A 21234-nucleotide genomic window follows, 5' to 3' on the forward strand; every position below is an offset into this window, starting at 1 on the left:
ACATCTGATTTCAATGCTTAGATCTGTGATATTAATAGTGCTAGTGATACAAAAAAAAAATTCGTTTCACATATATCGTCAGTCGCAATCGAATCTTCAGCTTGTTTTAAGCTGTTACATCATTTTCGATCAAGCCGACAATATACTTCTTTTTGAATAAGTCTTCTTGTATCTTTTTTTTGGTCCTCTTCCAATTAAACAGGTGCGAGGTTATAAAACTGTTTTTCATTCTGAACCAACTGGACAAACAGGATATTTAATAAATGAAAAATGCCAATAATGCTTGCCATTTAAGCATTTATAGCAGTAGACATGTCTAATCCGAGTTTTTTGGTTAAATATGTATCATTTATTTTAGCTATTTTAATATTCATGAGGATTGAAAATGACTGGAATTGCCTAGCTGGGAATGAACAACGTTTTATAATTCGGGACCAGGTTGAAACTATAAGTTAAGTGTTATCCTTAAAGTTCTGCCTCTTGATTTTGTTTTGTATACATACAATTTTTAATGTAATCCGGTGTATCAGTTACTTGGCTACTTGTTATTGAAAGCCATATAGATTACCAACTAGTCGTTATTCCAGAGGGTGGTTTAACTGTTGCTTTAATAGATTAACATGTGCTTTATCATGTTGATATGCAAATTATATTTGGTTTTCCTTATTTGAATATTTTTTATATGACCGCTAGCTTATATTAGTGGATATGTCAACCTTAATCCTTTTATCTACAGACTAAATCTTCTAAAGAATATTTAAAAATGACATCGTCGGTTTCTTCAAAAGTCATTTTACACGCTTTAGACACGTCCTTTTTGTGCGAGGCCGATGATGTACAAAGCTATCGATGATATTTATTCGGTCAATCAAATTCCAAAATACCTTATCTTCAGCTTGTAACAAGCTGAAGATGCGTCCTTTTTGGAATTAGACCAACGATCCATACAAATATCCTATTTAATCTTCTGTTAGACAAAATGAAGACCTGACGGATAAACTAATGAACTTATGACAGAATATGAGTCGGTAAAACTTACCGGGTGACGGAACATCAGACTGGCTGGCAAAAAGAAGGGAGCGACATGTTTGTTAACTGACCAACATTTTTAATACAATAGTCTCATACATAATAAAGATGTAATTAAACTGTTTTGAAGATCATTTATTTGTACTTTAAATGTCCAATAAAATTATATATCGCAAAACGTTGAGCACAACTTAAATTTGTTTTGTGGTAATCTGATGATAAGCATATGACGTTTTGAATAATATTTGGTTTCAAACACAGGAGACCCCATGGCTATAGTACATAATAATATTTCGAGGCCTAGAAGCAACACTAGACCTATTCTCATTTTGCAAAATATTACAAGGTCCAGTCTTGCTTATGACCAACGATTTCCTTGTACCTATACATTCAAACCCTCGTATGATAACCAGAGAACACAAAATAAGAGCGACAGTGATGCAGTGATAGAGCGTCGGCCTCTAGGACCGAAGGTCCCGAGTTCGAGCCCGTTAGCGGCGGAATGAAAATATCGGACTTACCCACACATCGACGCGAGAAATGGTGTAGTACCGAAGAAGAAGACATCGAGAGTGATCTATATAAGCTGCAAGTTGTCGTTACAAACGATGTAAAACAGATAAGTTGGAACAAAAAATAAGGGATCCTTTTTTTCCATTTTACATTGGCTAATTGTTCGAATCGTTTAATTATTTGAAACATATTTATTTTATATCGATTGTGAAATAAGTTCTTTCAAATTAGACTAATAGCAGTACTAACGCCGAAATGTGAATTGTGAAAAATGTTGTTTTACTTGTCTGTCCTTAAATAATGTTATTGCAAAAAAATTAATCGTGCCATTTTGGGCAGAACATTTTACAGAGATCAACTCAGGATGAATATTTAAAGCTGAACCGTTTTCCCACTTGTCTTTGGGGAGCTCTTAAACATTTATGGGTCGAACATATTGAGGATTTGTATTATTGTAAGAATACTTTTTATATTGAAGTTTTCTTTCAGGACGCACATTGGCAATGCCCTTCTTTGCATGTATGTTCTTTATTTAGAACCAATGTTGTTGTGTTTTTTTCCAGAAAAATGAAAACAATACTCAATCAAAACGTAACTTGTTACAATCATGTAAAATTGAAATAAGCTAATGCCAGAAGTATTAGCCACCAACTGGTGCCACACGCAAGCGATTGGTGGCTGTGTGGTTTGCACTTTTATAAACGTTTTACTGTATGCATACACTAATTTAACAAGTTTGTAGTATCACGTATTGCAATATTATTTTATTGAGAAATGTTTAGCAACATTTACACAAATGTATTCACTATTGAGTACATAAAATGACATAAGTAATTAATTGTATTGCTCATGATATTAATAAATGCGCAGAAAGTCTCTTAAGTGAACATTCCTGGCTCCCTGAATCAGCACGACAGGAGTCGACCATTTGGTGCAGAATTTCTAGGAGACATGTCCTTGTTCACCTGTTAAACAGTGACTGTGACAGAGGGGCCTATTAGCTTGTTTTATTACGGAATACCGTTAGATCCATCGTAGTTATACATTAAAACCCAGAGGGCGACAATGCGATAGTGCGATAGTACGATGGCGACATTGCAATAGTACGATGGCGACAATGCGATAGCACGATGGCGGCAATTCGACAACGCGATAGTACGATAGCAACAATGCGATAGTCATCGTACTGTCGTCATCGTATTATCGCATTGTTGCCATCGTACTATCGCACTGTAGCCATCGTATTGTCGCACTGTCGCATTGTCGTCATCGTACTGTCGCATTTTTGTCATCGTACTATCGCACTGTCGCCATCGAATTGTCGCACTGTCGTCATCGTATTATCGCACTATCGCATTGTCGCATTATCGCCATCGTACTATCGCATTGTCGACTATTGCCTTCCGGTACACAAACTATTCTTATTGCAGAAACAAAATTACGGAATACCGTTAGGGCCATCGTAATTTTACATTAAAATCCAGAGGGCGACAATGCGATTGTGCGATAGTACAATCGCGAAAATGCGAAAGCTCGATGGCGACAATGCGATAGCACGATGGCGATAATTCGACAACGCGATAGTACGATGACGACAATGCGATAGTCATCGTACTTTCGTCATCGTATTATCGCATTGTCGCCATCGTACTATCGCATTGTCGTCATCGTATTGTCGCACTGTCGCATTTTCGTCATCGTACTGTCGCATTGTCGCAATCGTGTCGCACGGTCGTCATCGTATTATCGCACTATCGCATTGTCGCATTGTATCATTGTCGCCATCGTACTATCGCATTGTCGACTATCGCCTTTCGGTACACAAACTATTCTTATTGCTGAAACCAAATAGATGACTTTATAAAGATGTACTTTGAAAGAGGTTACATATATTATTAAATCAAACTCTTATTAAGTTATACAATGGATATGATGTAAGGTATGCCGAACTGTAAAGTATTTTTAAAAGTGGCTCCATCTAGGAAAAAATGCGATATGCGCATGTGAACCGGAAGGCGATAGACGACAATGCGACAGTACAATGACGACAATGCGACAATACGATGGCGACAGTGCGATAGTACGATGGCGACAATGCAATAATACGATGACGACAGTACGATAACGCGATAGCACGATGGCGACAATGTGATGATACGCCATCATAGCGACAGTATGATATGACTATCGCAGTGTCGCCATCGTACTATCGCGTTGTCGTACTGTCGTCATCGTATTATCGAATGTCGCGATCGTACTATCGCACTGTCACCATCGTTTTGTCGCACTGTCGCATTGTCGTCATCGTACTGTCGCATTGTCGCATTGTCGCCATCGAACTATCGCATTGTTGCCATCCTACTATCGCATTATCGCCATCGTACTATCGCATTGTCGCCATCGTACTATCGCACTATCGCATTGTCGCCCTCTGGATTTAAATGTGTAACCCCGATAGCCCTAACGGTAGTCCGTATTTTATCGAGGTTACGTATTTCAAACGTTTATGTCTGTTGAAACAATAACTCAAGGTTAAGGACTTCACAGTAACTGGCACCTTGTACCCATATACGAGTTTGCAATATACATGTGTATATATCAAGATAAAACCAGGGACAAAATATACACATTTGAATAATTACTAACTAGTATTGAAATGTTATTTCGACCATATCGGTATAAACCTTTATCGGGAAATATGATTTGTTAAAGAAGCACGTTTTAAAAGTAACTGTACGCAAACCTTATTTTAAAAAGATCTTTAAAGGGTTTAGCCACCAGCTGATCTACCGTCGATACAAAACTTTTTCCCGTTAACTTCGACTGATTAAGCTAAGTCACGGTGACAGAGCGAATACCACAACTTTTCCGCTCACCGTCGAAATTATATACTTTTGACAAAAGCATCGTATCCTTCTGTCAAAAACATGGCCCCAAACTTTTGGCGAGTCCAGAAATGCAAAAAAAACGAGAATAGAAGGTTAGTTGGTAATAAAAAGATATTCCATCGAACGAAGTATATACTTTGCATCTAATTGCTGTTTACAGTATCAACATTGAATCGCTATTCACTTCAAAATAGTGAAAACAATTTGAGCATGTCGAGAAAGAAGCGACTTTCATGACGCAAAACATCGTCTTTTTTGCAGATTTTAAACATTTTAAATAAAATATTTTTGTTTAACGGTATTTTATGGTAGAAGAATCAATTTGCAACACATTATGGCATGCTTTATTACATAAAAATTTGATTTTTACATTCACGCGTGTAAGCAAGTATGCAACGCTCAACACCGACATTATAGAAATATGAACACCGCTCAACAATGTCCGTAAAAGCACCGCATCTTTATGATTTTTTGGCACCGCTTTTTTCTGATATTTTTTCTTTCAGAAGAAAGAGACGTAAACAAGTGTACAAACGGTTTCAAAGCAATATTACAATGTACTTTGAAAATATTTGGTATTCAATTTTTTTAATACTTGACGGAAATAACTATATTGGCCACAAACACCAAATTCATATTTCAGTATGATTAACCAATGCAACATCACTTTTTACACTCTATACATAACACAATTTATTATTTCCTTCGGTTAGTTTTACACCAATATTTGCTTATACCTTTCCATAATCGTAGCTGGAGATCTTTTTACGGATTATGTATCTGAAATAAATAAATAATAATTATCAATGATGATTGTATTTTACTACAACAATATAGATAAATTGAAACATGAGACTTAAACATGTGCCCTCCACGTACTGGAAAGCAAGACAATCGATCCCGATGAACCGTTTTTGGTGCAAGCATGCAATTATTTTCAAGATCAATTATGGGACATGTCACTTTGATAAATAGAGGATTATCGTAAATAAATTCAGCTCACGATGGCTCGTTCTAGCTTAACATTTAAAACGATGTGCAGAAGTTAGCGGTGCCACGAATTTCAGTGACACGGAATATAAATACGGTGTTTATAATCAGGGTTGCGCGGTGCATCGATATTTATGTAAGTGTTGCATGTTTTCACCAAAAAATTAGACCTTTAACAGATATTAAAACAAACAGGTTCGTATGGCGTGTTCATTTTATATATACAATGATTTAAGCCTGTCACATCAGGTCTGACACATCGACAATCATCTGATTATTACATTTTTCTCACAAGTACGAATGGTGTCGAGCGCGACACGACTTTTTGTAAACACTATTTCAAACTCATGCTGTATATTTCATGACTGGTACACTTTGAAATAGACGACATATTGGTTCAGAAATTCGATGGATTGCTTCGCAAGTGGCTATAATTTTGCCGTGTCTTATAATATAACATTTTGTCACCCACTTACCTGATATTGCTTCGTCCGCCATGTTTCTTTTCGTCAGAAGGATACGGTGCTCTTGTCAGAAGTATAAAATTTTGACGGTGAGAGGAATAGTTGTGGTAATCGCCTTGTCACCGTGTAAGTGCTCGGCACCCGAACATCAGTCATCGACACAAATACTACCAGACTTAAAATAAATATCCACCGACTCACCGATAGCTTGTTTGCAATATATCTAATATGAATACACCAAACTCAATTCGATCCAATGACTAGCAACATGTCTTACTCCAAATATTGGCATTGACCATTCAGCAAATAAAACAATTAAATCTTGCACTCAGTAAAAACAGTCATTTTTTTATTTTAATAGTATATATTATTTCTGGATAATAAATGTCTTGGAGCAGGGTGCGTTTGATAAGAAAAAAGCACTCTTATTGTTGATATAATTGTTTGGCGTATGTTTCATACAAACATATTCAGTAATACTAAAATATAAGTAACGTTTATTTCTAATCAGATACAGACACATTTAGCCGTTTTGAAATGTGCATGTTGTAAGACACACGAACTGCTGATGGCACTTTTCTCTGGTATTTCGAAATAAAGCATTACAACAACTACAAAACAAATGTGATACCAATTTGCTCTGTTTACAAGGGTCGATTGTTTTCATCCAAGTTACCTTCAAATCGGTCCATGAGTTTTAAGAATCTACTTTAAACGGCTCTCTAGAAGTGCTTAACAGTTAACGAATTCCATTGTTTAGAAGTTTAACTGTATTTACGTTTTAATATTGATTATTACGGCGAGCATTTTTATGATTTCCCGTCTACAATGGAATGTATGCTATGTATGATCCGATAAGTTACATCACATGGCAAATAGTTGTGTGTGTGTGTTTCGAGAATTTATTAGTAGGTTTTACAATTCATTAGAAGTTTTGTAAAAAAAAAAGAGTAAAAAAACGACCCAAGTATCTAATATCCATTCAGAAACTATTTATAGAATTCTAATTTATTCACTGCGTATAACGATCGAATGTCCCTGTTTTTGGTTTGCTCTAAGACGCTATCTGTAACGAATTCAACCCAACCTTTGGAATGCAAATGTAACCCTAGTCCGTTAAAGCTGTGCATTTGTTGAAATTTTATGGGATCTAGTTTATAAAAAAATACGGTAAAAATAAAGTATTCATTAAATTACATAGTAAGATGATAAATAGAATAAAGATAGATGGACGCTGCAAGCAGGATAAAGTTTATACAGATCGCTCTGTTTTCATTTTCTAAGCCCTGTCGGTTAATATTAAACTATGACGGCATCAAGTACGTGTTGATCTTTTTACCAACGTCCAAATCACGCAATTATCTAAATCCTCATCATCGTTTCAGGTATTTTAATTAAAGGATCAATCAAGCATTTAACAAACAAGGAAACCGACTTTAACCATTTAGCCATTGCCCTTTAAATGTGTTTACGGACTGAACTAAAAAGGGTCCAGTCCCTTATCAGTGTAAGGTAATGATTATTAACAATACTTTGAACACTCGCCACGTGTGCTAGTTTTAGGGCAGATTTAGAAGTTCCTTTTGCAAAAAATGATCACAACATTAACTTGGCTTTTAACCCAATTAGTTGGTATGAATTTTTTCTTTATATAATTATCTTCATGATATATGTTTAGATTAAGATTTGACATGTGCCGGTATATAAGGCATGAGCGTTAAGTGGCGTCACTGGGACGCCAATTTCCGTTTTTATTGTATTTCATTTAACGGAAGTTTCTTAGCGAAAATCGAGTATAAATGGAAAGTCTCTCCACGGATTATCCTGTTCCGACTGCACAGGCTAATATGGGTCTACACTCTACGCACATGCATTAAACGCTGTTTTCCCTGCGAGAGGACCAATATTATTCATGGAAAATACAGTTCTGTTGTGAATGTTTCTTTCGACAGGTTACTGTCTTGCGCAATACACGGATCCGCACTGTGGTGGAAAGCAGGTGATCGTTCACCTATTCGAGTGGAAATGGACAGACATAGCACTGGAATGCGAGCGCTTCCTTTCGAAGAAAGGTTTCTGCGGCGTTCAAGTGTCGCCTGCTAACGAGCACGTGATGGTGACGTCACCGCCCCGTCCCTGGTGGGAACGCTATCAGCCGGTGAGTTACAAGCTGCAGAGCCGCAGTGGAACTGAGGCGGAGTTTGCCGACATGGTCAGCAGGTGCAAGGCTGTTGGAGTCAGGTAGACATTACAATATTTTTAAGCGGATTTAGGCTCATCATTTAGGTTATTAGATATTTCTTATAATTACTTGTATTTCAATACTTGATGTAAATATTTACATATTCTGGTCATACTTTAGCGTTCACATGGAAATATTTATTTGCAAAATGATTTAGCATATTCTTATTTATTAAAAGCTGCATTGTTCATCTTCAGATATTTGCAGTAAAAAGGTCTATCGATAAATAATCAAGGACGTTTAATTATATGTATATTTATCAGAATATATGTGGACGTGATATTGAACCACATGGCTGGACTTGGCAGAAATGGAACTGGGACAGCCGGAAGTACCTTCAACTCCGATCTCTTCGATTTTCCAGGCGTTCCTTACATCAAGGAACATTTTAACGAAGTGTGTCCTCTCAATTCTTACAACGACGCGCACACAATAAAAGACTGTTACTTGGTCGGGCTGACGGACTTGGATCAAAACATTTCTTATGTCCGAGACAAAATCGCCGCCTTTCTTAACACTCTTATAGACTATGGCGTAGCTGGTTTTCGAGTCGATGCCGCTAAGCATATGTGGACTAAAGACATAGCAGCTATCCAGCAGAATGTAAAAGATTTGCCCGAAGGAGGACGGCCATTTTTCTATCACGAGGTTATTGACCAAAGCAACGGCCCAGTTACAACGCAGCAGTATACGTCGCTTGGTTACGTCACGGAGTTCCGATATTGTCAGAAAATCAAAGAAGGAATCGAAGGATTCGACCGGCTTGGCGGCGTTGTTGACTACGGCTGGGGAATGACAGATTCTGATCACGCATTTGTGTTCGTTGATAACCATGACAACCAAAGAGGTCACGGCGGTGGTGGTGCAATCATCACCTTTGAGAAACCAATCAATTACAGATTGGCCGTCGCATTTACGTTAGCTAATGATTATGGGTTTACGCGGGTAATGAGTAGCTACTACTTTGGGGAAAACAGCGACTTGGGACCACCTCATGATATCAATTTCTTAACCAAAGATGTCCCATTTAACGCAGATGAATCATGCGGCAACGAATGGGTTTGCGAGCATCGCTGGGCATCAATCGCAAACATGGTGGCTTTTCGAAATGCTGTAGTAGGGACACAAAAACAAAATTATTTTAATAAGAACAACCAGATAGCGTTTTCTCGTGGCAACAAGGGCTTCTTCGCTATGTCGAGGTCGGGTCACATGGACGAAACGCTGCAAACTGGTCTGCCGGCTGGCCAATACAGGGATCTTATAAACGGCCGAATGGTAACTGTGGGTTCGGATGGCACGGCTCGCATTCAGATCGATAACCCCCAAGAACCAGTGCTTGCCATAATTATAGGTATGTGTATTATCCGACATTATGTACGTATAATACTGTTAACAGATATATCCTTCTAAATATAGGTATAATTCCGTTCAGGATCAAATTAGGCCACGTTTTTTATTGTTATATTTTATCCATATCTAATCACATTCTATGGTAAATTTGACTTACAGAAACATTACCGTACTATGTTGAAGCTTATTTAAAATGTAGAGTAAGTCTTATCGGATGTAGTTTTCTATTAAATCAGGTTCGGATTCCCCCGCGTTGTCAACATCGATACCCGCCACTGCACAAAGTGTCTCCACAGTGGCAGGCGTCTCGGTGTCATCACCAACTGAAGAAACAACGACTCCCGGCAATGACGTTACGACCTCTGTCGATGCAGGCACGACACCAGATGGTGCAACCACTACATCTGGGATAGAATCAAACGTGACAACCATGTCGCCTACAGGAAGTACGTCAGGACCATCAATGTCACGAACCGTAATCCTTATGGAAAAGCAGACCAGGGCTGGGGAGGATCTGTTCATTCGAGGTGGATTGGACGTGGACACACACCCAGGTATATATAAATGTTAGAAGACGTTGACGTGAATGGTCGATAAAAAGATTACAGCTTGTAGGTTACGAAGTACAATCGTTACAAAGGATTGCACTACTAAGATAATATGAGTCGTATATTCTGGGAAAACTGGGCATAATTCATGTGCGTAAAGTGTCGTCCTAGATTAGCCTGTGCAGTCTGCACAGGATAATCTGGAACGACAATTTCCGCTTTTATGGTATTTTTCGTTTCCAGAAAGTCCCTTTTTACCGAAAATCTTGTTTCAGCGGAAAGTGCCGTCCCTGATTAGCCTGTGCGGACTGCACAGGCTGATCTGGGACGACACTTTACGCACATGCATTATGCCCAGTTTTCTCAGAACGCGACACATATACATGTTAGAAGACGTTGACGTGAATGGTCGATACAAAGATTACAATTTGTAGGTAACGAAGTACAATCGATACAAAGGAATGCACTACTATGATAATATATGCATACGTACATTGACTTTAACCTTAATAACTTAACGAATAGAAGAAATAAATATACGTGTAATAATGTGAGACGCGTTCTTGAAGAACTGGACTTCACCCATGTGCATAAAGTATCATCCTACATAAGCTTTACATTCTCCACAAGCTAATCAGGGACGGCATTTTCCGCTTTGATAGCTTTTTTCTTTTAAAGACAGTCGAAAATGAAGTATTTAGAAAGTCTCTTCAGACAAAAATCCAGTCTAGCCGTAAAGTGTTGTGCATTGCTAGCCTGTTTGGATTGTACAGGCTAATCTGGGACGGCACTTTAGGCACATGCATAAAAGCCTGTTTTCATTGAGAAAGTCTTATACATTTAGGGTGCATGTCAGACGCGTCGGCATGTTCGATCCCTATCAGTGACCGCCCTATCGGCAATGGACCTCACTATGGTCAATACAACGCTTGGCGGGTGGGAGACCACTTCCTGGACTGGAGCGGAGCCGAGCCGGGTCAGGGCACTGTGAACGGCATCATGGCTCAGGGTACACCGGCTGTGTGGACAACTAATAATCCAAATCATCCAGGTCACAGCCAGTTTAACGAGTAAGTTTTGAAAGAATATTTTAATGTTAAGCATTTATCTAAACTTTTTACCACATGAAAATCTTAACTTCGAAGGAAATCGTGAAATTGTCTCGGTGTCTATTACTAGCTGATACAAAACTGAGTATTTAAATGTTTACCGATTCGCTATCGATTACGATTATCCTTCTTTAAGATACTTTTTTTGAAACACGGTTTTGTTATACATCAGTTTTGAAAATAGCGTTTGTGTATGAATAACAGATATGGAGACCACTACTGGTTGGTTGATATAGACATGGACTGCAGTAGAACGCAGGGCGGATGGTTCGAGTTCAAAGCCGTTCTAAACGGACAGTGGGAGCATGACATCTACAGCGATGCTTGCACCGGAAGCGGCGCCGGATCCACGCCTGCGCAGACGCAAAATCACTGGGCCAAGTGCGGAATGCTGAACATTTATCACTTTGGGGCAAATACTTGCGAAATAGAAAATTTAAGTTAAAATAAATTTGAAATTAATAAAAAGTTATATGTCTGTTGTTTTTTTCTCGTGGTTGTTTGGATGTAACATTTCAGTCAGTTACTCTCAAGAATTATTATACATGCAAATGCGAATGAATCTCCGGTTGCATATATAAGTGCAGCATGGATTGGAAAATGTGCTTTCTATACTGGCCATTAAACGAATATTACGTCTACGCGTTTTATCTTTCCCGAGGAAGGGCACATAGTCGCCACGTTGTCATAGAAGACCCAAAAAGCCATTCGCACATTGTAAGATAACTTAGAATTAAAATTCAGGTTGTTACTATCATTTGCGTGTGAATTCGTTATCCTGCTGCGTCATACTATACATAAACAAAGAACGGAGGTATTTCAATGATAACTTAATCAGAGGGCATGAATGCATACTCATCTTAGCCCTATGTTAACCCATTGATGCCCAGTGGACTCTCCCATCCTTCTAAATTGGATCAATTTATTTCCAAAATTAGGGGTGTCAAGTATATTTATTTTGATATTTAGAATATATCATAAAGAAATTCATTTAAGCAAACAGCGCAGACCCAGATGGGTCTACGCTGTTTGCAATGTCCTTTTTTTCAGGACGCTAGGCATAAATGGGTTAATTTATACAATCATACTTAACGGTGAACAGTTTTTTACTGTCTGAACGGATACAATTTTGTTGTATTCCTTGAATATCATTTTATGCTATATACGAAATAACTTCACATTGTGTAAGCCTCGATGCGGCCGTGTGAATTTGTTGAATAAGGTAAAAGGGACAAGCACGAGGTCAGCGGGGTCTCATGATGGCGGGCGTGTATGTGTGTTTGTGTGTGGGGAGTGCGGTAGCTCTCGATTTTGTTTTGCTGTCTACTTCCGTCTGTATACATTTACACTAGTGTCAGATCAGTTGATCGTTGTTTCAATCCTGACTGTTGGACATACTAATTTAAAATCCTATTTAACGATTCATAGAGTGCCAAAAGACTGGAATACTGGTTGCATAAAAAGATGACAATCTCTGTTTTTTTACAAACATTTGTCAAAGACGTCATTCACACCACGCATACACATATTACATGATCTTCGTTTTTATTCAATCAATAACCAAATCTTGTTTCACAAAGGTGCTATAAAATGTGCATGTTTATCATATTCCTCGACAACGAGGTAAATACATATTATTTAGCAAACACGTTTCCGTATGTAGATGACTAAATAAACCATGATATTTTATTAAGCAACAAAATACACATGCATGCAAATAATCACGAGTACACCATTTCATCCAGTATTAAGATAAAGCTTTGTATTCGCAAGTAGATGAGCTAAAATGGAAGACATTCAACATCCCACATCGGGCCCAGTGATTGTTCGTAGTTCCGGGAGGCGAGTCATTAACTCCAGTACAACCGGACGAGGTCGGCATGTCGCCTTCCCACTGACCGTTCACTACCGCCTTGAGCTCGAACCATCCGTTGTCAGTTTTGCTGCAGTCCATGTCCACGTCCACCATCCAGTAATGGTCACCGTACCTGAGCGAGATCGTGATGGTTAACATTGCATGTTGAAGGGGCCTTTTCACGTTTTGGTAAATTGACACAATTTAAAAAAGTTGTTTCAGATTCGCAAATTTTCGTTAAAGTTATAATACTTGTGAGGAAACAGTAATACTGAACATTTACCAAGCTCTAAAATAGCCAATATATGCATCTTTTGACGATTTAAAAACCTGAAAATTATAAAGCGTTGCAACGCGAAACGATTGAATAATTTGGAGAGTTCTGTTGCTGTCGTTATATTTTGTGAAACTACGCTGATTGCTTATATAAAGTATAAAATACTTTCTACATTTCGTGAGCGCGTATAGCCGAGTGGTCTAAATGGTTCATACTTTTACTCCAGAACTCCAAGGGTCAGTGGTTCGAACCCAGTTGTGAGTTATTTTTTTAATTTTATTCTTGATTTTTCATATGAGCTTTTTATTTTCAATGTTTACAATAATCAATATAAAGCATTTAATTACAAACTTCAAAACATGCAAAAATCATTCGTGTTCAAATTGTTGTGTTATGTAACTACAGATTCAGCAATCGCGTTCATACAATGACGCCATGTATAGTCGATATATTACCATGATATCGCATTAAAGCGTATGTAAAGCTTATTCAATAATAAAGTATGCGAAACCAATACTAGGTTGAACAAAGCAAAATAATAATAATAATAAATTGACATACGTATTAAGGTCAGTGTGACCGGCATGACTTGCGCCATTGGTTGTCCACACCGCGGGAGTGCCTTGAGCTATCTGACCTTGGTATGACCCTTGACCCGATTCCGCCCCGTACCAGTCAAGATAGTTGTCTCCCTTGGACCAAGCGTTGACCTTCGCGAAATGGTTGCCTGTTCCCGGCGAACGATGATGGATAGGAATAGAACATTGACTGGTAGCCGCGTCTTGGGAGCACCCTGGAAGCATATGTTATTGTTAAATAGCAAATGTCATGTGCTCTTTGCAATAAAAAAGAAATATTTTTCATCTATATTTTAGAATTTTAACTTGGCATAACTCACCCATTATATGACTTATTTAATATACCTAGACATCGTAAAAGTACTTGCTTGCACATATCTTTCGATGTTGAGTATGTAATCAAAAAGTAATGCAACTAACGAAATAAAGCTTATAAAGTGTAAGGAGGATAATTCACATTTAAGACTCAACATAAATCAATTTACGAAAATTGCAATTTTTATCATGAACGTTTTGATATGCAGTAGCCCAATAATAATTGAATAGGGAACACAACTTTATATTGTATATTATAATATACCCGCATGCCTGTCGTGGTCTAAACCGCCGCGTATGAACAGGTCTTGCCCAGGGGCTGTCTGCTTTTCTATCAGTATAACTGTACGTGCAAAACCTGCAGCAGATGTTGGTGCAGGGGCAGATGCAGTAGTCACATCCGGCTGAGAACCGCCACTTCCGGTGTTTCCGCCTGTGTTTCCGCCAGTGTTTCCTGTAGATCCACCAGTCGTCGGTCCACCTGATGAGTAGATGTTAAATGAATCAGCGTTTTAGTTGCCATTTTGGGTTTCAAGTACGTCATTAAATTGCTCAATTGAAAATCTGCTCTTTTTTTGGACATAAATTTGCGCGTCAATAAAAGTATTAACACAAAACATTGTAGAAAGCTTGCGTTTGACTAAAACTTTGAATTTACCGACTATAAAGGCCACCACAGGGTTATCATTGCTGTTGAGGACAATATGAGCGTTGCCACTGCCGTCAACGGTGATTTTCCTGGCACAGTCTGTAATCAGGTCACAATATTGTCCAGCTGGTAGCCCAGTCTGCAGAGTTTTGTCCATTTGTCCGCTCTTTGACATGGCGAAGAAACCTTTGTTACCCCTCGAGAATGCTAGCTCTCCATTAGTTGCGTAGTAATTACCCTTCGTGGTCCCGGCGACGGCGTTACGGAAAGCCACCATGTTGGCAATAGACGGCCACCGATGCTCACACACCCAGCCGTTACCGCATCCCTTCCCGTCGGCGTTGATTGTCACATCCATAGTGGAGAAGTCGCCATTGTGAGGCGGCCCCTGGTCGCTATTGCTGAAACTGAAACTGCTCATCACGCGGGTGAAGCCATAGTCATTGGCTAACATGAAGGCCACTGCCAGCTTGTAGTTTTGCGGATTCTTGTGGGTGAGGAGATCGCCACCACCTCCGTGTCCACGCTGGTTGTCATGATTGTCTACAAACACGAGAGCGTGTCCAGAGTCGGTCATGCCCCACCCGTAGTCTACGGCCTGACCCAACCGACCGAAGTCGTTGATTCCTTCCCTTAATTTTATACAGTACCTGAACTCAGTGACGTATCCGTTTGGTGTGTATTCCTGAGTTTTGATTGGTTCTCCGCCTTGGTCAATGACCTCCATGAAGAAAAATGGCCGACCTCCTTCGGGAAGATCTTTCAGCTTCTGTTGGATCGCTGTGAGGTCGCGGGGCCACATGTGCTTGGCCGCATCAAGTCTATAGCCCGCAACCCCAAGATCTGTGAGCTTGTTCAAGAAGCCAGCTATGCTATTTCTTACATATTCATTACCTTGGTCTAGGTCTGTTAAATCGACAAGGTAACAATTTCTGACTTGATTAGGATCCCCGTAATTGTTCAGCTTGCAGTAGGGGTTGAAGTGCTCCCTCACATAAGGGACCCCGGGGAAGTTGTAATTGGTGGAGTCGAAGCTGCTGCCTCCTGTTCCGGTACCCGTTCGGCCAAGACCTGCCATATGGTTGATGATCACATCCACATAGATCCTAAGAATAAAACACGTTTACAAGTACATTGATTACAATTCTATAAATAGAAACTATTTTAGAAGTCTTGCGGATATAATTCAACGTTCCTCGTTTATTATTAAGTTGGGTATTTACGCAGATGTTTTATAGATATAAAAGAACATGTATGTGTTAACTAACTGTTGCCCTTGTATGCTGTTCTAAATTACGGAACTGTGGAAATTGATGTATTGGTTGTCCTATTGATCTTCTAGATCAGTAAAAATTTAAATCTAGATCAAATAAAATGTAATTATCAAGAAATGAAAAGTTATTTTATGGCTAACAATGTCATACCTGACTCCGACAGCCTTACACCTGCTGACCATGTCTGTAAACTCCGCCTCGGTTCCACTGCGGCTGTGCAGTTTGTAACTCACCGGCTGGTAGCGTTCCCACCAGGGACGGGGCGGTGACGTCACCATCACGTGCTCGTTAGCAGGCGAAACTTGAACGCCGCAGTAGCCTTTCTTGGAAAGATAGCGCTCACATTCTAGCGCTATGTCCGTCCATTTCCACTCAAACAGGTGAACAATGACTTGCTTACCCCCACAGTGGGGGTCTGTGTAATCCGCAAGGCAAAGTCCTATGAGTGCAAATGGTATACGCTAGTAATTGCTTATCAAATATCAGAAATATAACTTATACAGTATTTATTATACTAGTGATTAAACACTATTGTTCACGTTTCAATAATTGCAAATTCGTATTAATTGAATTTTGTTCAAAAGAAAATCGTTTGTTCATGTACTGCATATGAGTCGCGTTCTGAGAAAACTGTGCATAATGCATGTGCGCAAAGTGTCGTCCCAGATTAGCCTGTGCAGTCCGCACAGGCTAATCAGCGACGACACTTTCCGCCTTAATTGGATTTTTGCTAAGAAGAGACTTCATTTAATCGAAAAATGTCATAAAAGCGTAAAGTGTCGTCCCTAATGCACATGCATTATGCCCACAATTTTCTCAGATTGCGACTCATATATATTACAGCAACATGTAAAACAAACGCGAGGATTAAACTCCTTAACAACAAGCTGTCCGTAATAGAATGTGGCTCTTAATGGCTGTGAACAACCAAAACGCAACAATTTGTCACGAAAGGTCTATGTTTGTCGTTTTATTACAAAATTAAAATTGTTATCAAATACTTTAGTTTTCAGAACTTGTATTAACCCGTCGAAAAGTTACCACATAGCTACTTCAAAACATATTTAAACATACACTCACCTAAAACGGAGGCGAAAATTAACAGTTTCATGGGGCCTCTATGACTGAATAAGCGATTGTAATAGGCAACGTTTTAATTAGCAAATATCTTATCTCGTGAAAGGACAGATGTTCTGAGAGGTAAATTCAAAGGCAGGTGTTCAAATTTCATCCATTCACCATGTAGTCAATTAAAGATTAAGAATTTCATGTTGATTTCGTGTTAAACACGTTTTACTTAAAAAACACACTAAAAGTATGTAAAATAAGCACATACATGTTTAATATTTTAATGTTTTTTAACTTTATTAATTACTATAACGTAATTTAAAATTGTAAAATACGATATCTTGTATGAAACAATCCTACGTTACTTGTTGAAAAGTAACAATAACTAGTTTACAGAAAGGATTAAAACAATTTGGGACATATTTTACTAGACGTGATTCGCGTTTTCTCACTAAATCTTCATGAATGTCTTATCATATTCACGAACATTTAAAATATACTCATGGCAAATAGTTCATAAGTTTTTCAAAATATATTTTTGTCTCAGACCGCGATGATTTTTTTTTTTTATATATAAAATCTCCAAAAAGATTGTTTTTTCTTCATAATACGCTTAATTTGTTATCCAGCTTTAACATGATTGGGTTATGGAAGTATAAAGAGCGCTGTACTGCATCTAGTTCAATGGGTGTTCTTATTATGTGATAAGGAATTTCACAATGAAACGATTTTATGCACTAGCAATTGAACCCATGTATTAATTTAATGTATATAATTAAATAGAATTTTACATATTACCAAGTATAAAGCATTACACGATTCTCATATAAATCGTGTATGATTGTGGGCAAGTTAAGTTGTTAAAATGGTATCCTTATGATCAATTTTAACAATTACATGCGTGTTATATATTTAGATAAAAATCGTATTCAAAATAAACCAAAAAACATAAACAATTACAATAAGAAAGACGGCTGTGAACGTTTCCGAATTCACTATCAAAGGGACTATGTCAACTAAACAATAAACGCCTATTTGGAAAACTGTATTATTAGTAGCAAGTAACACATATAAATTTAAGGTACTTGTATACAAAAAAACATTTCCGAAGCTTGACATGTGTTGATATTTCTCATGAAAGAGTTGAAAAACAATATTCGCGTTTTAAAAGGTTTGATTTCCCGGAATATAATCGTGAGTGCTCAGATGATTTTCTTATAGGCTGTGTTTCTTTTCTGTATTCTGATTTTGCAGAATAAAAGGAGAAGCCTGTTATAAAGCGAGGAACTTTCATATAATAAAAAATATCAGGTTGGCATTTTTTTAGTCCTAAAGAAGCTGTAAAAGGTCATGCTATTTAGGTATTAATAACAGTGAATTGTACAAACATTTCAAGTACTACTAATAGCGGCATAATCTTGATGGCTTATAAAACTACTAAATACCGTTAGTGCCATCGTGGTTACACATTGAAATCCAGAGAGCCACAATGCGATAGTGCGATAGTACGATGGCGACAATGTGATAGTACGATGGCGGCAATGCGATAGTACGATGGCGACCATGCAACAACGCGATAGTACGATGGCGATAATGCGATAATCATATCGCACTGTCGCCATCGTATCATCGCATTGTCGCCATCGTGCTATCGCGTTATCGTACTGACGTCATCGTATTATCGCATTGTCGCCATCGAACAAACGCACTGTCGCTATCGTATTGTCGCACTGTCGCATAGTCGTCATCGTACTGTCGCATTGTCGTCTATCGCCTTCCGGTACAAATGCGCACATCGTTCTTTTTCCTAGATGGAACCACTATTAAAAATACCTTACATGTCGGCAAATAGTTTGTCTCAGATCGGGTTTAAGTCTTATTTCATTATACATGTAGCTGTAACCTCTTTCAAAGTGCATCTTTATAAAGTCATCAATTTCGTTTCTACACAAAGAATTGTTTGTGTACCGGAAGGCAATAGTCGACAATGCGATAGTATGATGGTGACAATGCGACAATGCGAGAGTGCGATAATACGCTGACGACAATGCGACAATACGATGACGACAGTGCGATGGTATGATGGTGACAATGCGATAATACGATGACGACAGCACTATAACGCGATAGTACGATGGCGACAATGCGATGATACGATGGCGACAGTACGATATGACTATCGCATTATCGCCATCGTACAATCGCGTTGTCGCCATCGCACAATCACATTGTCGCCCTCTGGATTTAATGTGAAACCCACGAGGGCACTAACGGAATTCCGTATAAAACCAATACATGTATATATATATATATATATATATTACAAAATGTATACCGATAGGAAATTTTTTTCTCAACTTTCAAAGCAGGAATAATTTCACGGTCGTTGAATACAATATTTTTTTAGAAATGTGCAAATGTCGTGTTTTTTTTTTTGCTATTAGCATTTTATATATGCAAGGAACATGATACTTATTGTGATAAGGGTTTACTATACGATGGTAGGAGAAGCCAAGTGGTAAAAAATTGCACATCGGATACACAGCAACGAAACAAAAACCTTAAAATGACACTGTTGGGTTGCCATTTATTTTTAGATGAGTTCCTTTTAAAGCTCATAATTTCCATGAATAAAAAGATTTGACATCCCGGAAAGGTATCCTTTTTTTCGAAAATGATACTTTATTTACCTCGTCCATAGGTATGTGCAGGTCGAGGTCATCCTGCTCCATACCGTACATACATTTTTGTGTTAGTATGAGTAAACAGTGTTGTAATAAAGTGTTAGAATATAATATCCTTATACATACGTATACACTATATCATCTACAAATGTATAAACATCTTAAAAAAGCGAATAAAGATATTATAAAAAAGAAGAGCAAATGTAGTGTTATGTAAAGCATATGCACAAACTATTTTCATTGTCACAATCGTATTTAGTACTGGTACTTGGGATCTTTCAAATGGTTGATTGTGGAGTTTTAAAAGAATGAAAATTATATTCATATTATGAAAAGAATGAAAATTATATTCATATTATAATATTGGTTCAGCAAACAAACTTACAATTGCCCAAGACTGTAGTTCTGTTTCATGACACTTAACATTGTTTTGGATTTTAAAAGACATAGTCAGGCTCATTGTTAGCCCTTGTATAGATGAAACTATCCCTTTTCTCTAACATAGGTATATATATATTTCTTCAATTCTAGCACAAGAATATTTATATCAGTCATATTACTTTTTGTACTTCCCAATATCATTGTTTTACAACATATATCTGAGTGTTTTTGCACATTATGTGCACATAAAAATTCAACAACATAATTCACAATTCTCTGTGTAAAACAGCAATCCCAAAACAAATGTTTTATAGTTTCCTCATTTTCTTTACAAAAAGTGAATAGGTTATCCTGCAAAATATTCATTGTATACAATAGAGATTTAGGTCCTAGGATTCTATGTACTATTCTTGTTTGAAACCATTGAGTGTTAGTATTTTTGGAAATATTAAAAACGAGACTATGTTCTTTTTTCCATTCAATTGGCAAGTCGGAATATCAGAATTGATAATAAAAGTTGTATAAACATTTTGGTTTGGGTTTTGCATAAAAACTATGCTATTCAAGTAAGACGATATAAATGCACATTCTGTATTTGGCGTTTCAATATGTTTGTAGTCAGAGAGACTGAGAAATGTTTTGACAGTTCTAATCAATCCTTCATAAAATAAATTGTTGATTTTTGTGCCAATATAATTTTCTAAAATAGATTGTTGTAAAACTGGTCCAGAGGTGTTTACAATATCCCTAACAAATCGAATTCCATTGTCATACATGAATTTATATATATATTACTAAGACCTATTTTAAAATTGTGCTTATAAAATAAAGGCATGTTGAGTATATCTTCACATGTGCAAACAACTTTCTTACTGATATACATAATGTCGCATGTAAGAACATCTTTCAAAAAACTATTCTTTAATACTTAAAAAAATTACTCAGCATAATCTGTTCCTACATTCATCATGGAATAAACAAGTTGAAAACATGTTCCAGTGCATAAGACAATTTTTC

The 21234-nt window shown here is 37.7% G+C and overlaps 2 protein-coding genes across 2 annotated transcripts; one reads left to right on the plus strand and one right to left on the minus strand.

The window, feature by feature from the left end:
* The first annotated feature begins 7365 nt into the window (after positions 1-7365).
* LOC127875398 (alpha-amylase A-like) lies at positions 7366-11614 on the plus strand. The gene is made up of 6 exons (XM_052420452.1): positions 7366-7516; positions 7837-8125; positions 8390-9480; positions 9716-10033; positions 10872-11097; positions 11341-11614. Exons 1-6 carry the CDS (start codon positions 7477-7479, stop codon positions 11579-11581), a joined length of 2205 nt encoding a protein of 734 aa, XP_052276412.1. The 5' UTR covers positions 7366-7476; the 3' UTR covers positions 11582-11614.
* Positions 11615-12664: 1050 nt separating this feature from the next.
* LOC127875400 (alpha-amylase-like) lies at positions 12665-17318 on the minus strand. Its single transcript, XM_052420455.1, has 6 exons — positions 17165-17318; positions 16235-16523; positions 14820-15916; positions 14427-14642; positions 13830-14061; positions 12665-13124 (listed from the first exon to the last, which is right to left on the minus strand). Exons 1-6 carry the CDS (start codon positions 17193-17195, stop codon positions 12884-12886), a joined length of 2106 nt encoding a protein of 701 aa, XP_052276415.1. The 5' UTR covers positions 17196-17318; the 3' UTR covers positions 12665-12883.
* Between the last annotated feature and the right edge of the window lie 3916 nt (positions 17319-21234).

The sequence above is a fragment of the Dreissena polymorpha genome, chromosome 3, assembly GCF_020536995.1.
Source record: "Dreissena polymorpha isolate Duluth1 chromosome 3, UMN_Dpol_1.0, whole genome shotgun sequence".
In the NCBI taxonomy this organism is placed as follows: Eukaryota; Metazoa; Mollusca; class Bivalvia; order Myida; family Dreissenidae; genus Dreissena; species Dreissena polymorpha.

What these genes read in the sequence shown, in the direction of transcription:
- LOC127875400 (XM_052420455.1), bottom strand. Translation starts at nt 17,195, where the DNA reads ATGAAACTGTTAATTTTCGCCTCCGTTTTAG. An exon ending in AATTTTCGCCTCCGTTTTAG is followed by an intron (nt 16,524 to 17,164) that starts GTGAGTGTATGT and finishes TTGCACTCATAG; the next exon opens with GACTTTGCCTTGCGGATTAC. An exon ending in AGACCACGACAGGCATGCGG is followed by an intron (nt 14,062 to 14,426) that starts GTATATTATAAT and finishes ATATGCTTCCAG; the next exon opens with GGTGCTCCCAAGACGCGGCT.
- LOC127875398 (XM_052420452.1), top strand. Translation starts at nt 7,477, where the DNA reads ATGATCACAACATTAACTTGGCTTTTAACCCAATTAGTTG. An exon ending in AGTGCTTGCCATAATTATAG is followed by an intron (nt 9,481 to 9,715) that starts GTATGTGTATTA and finishes CTATTAAATCAG; the next exon opens with GTTCGGATTCCCCCGCGTTG. An exon ending in GGTCACAGCCAGTTTAACGA is followed by an intron (nt 11,098 to 11,340) that starts GTAAGTTTTGAA and finishes TATGAATAACAG; the next exon opens with ATATGGAGACCACTACTGGT.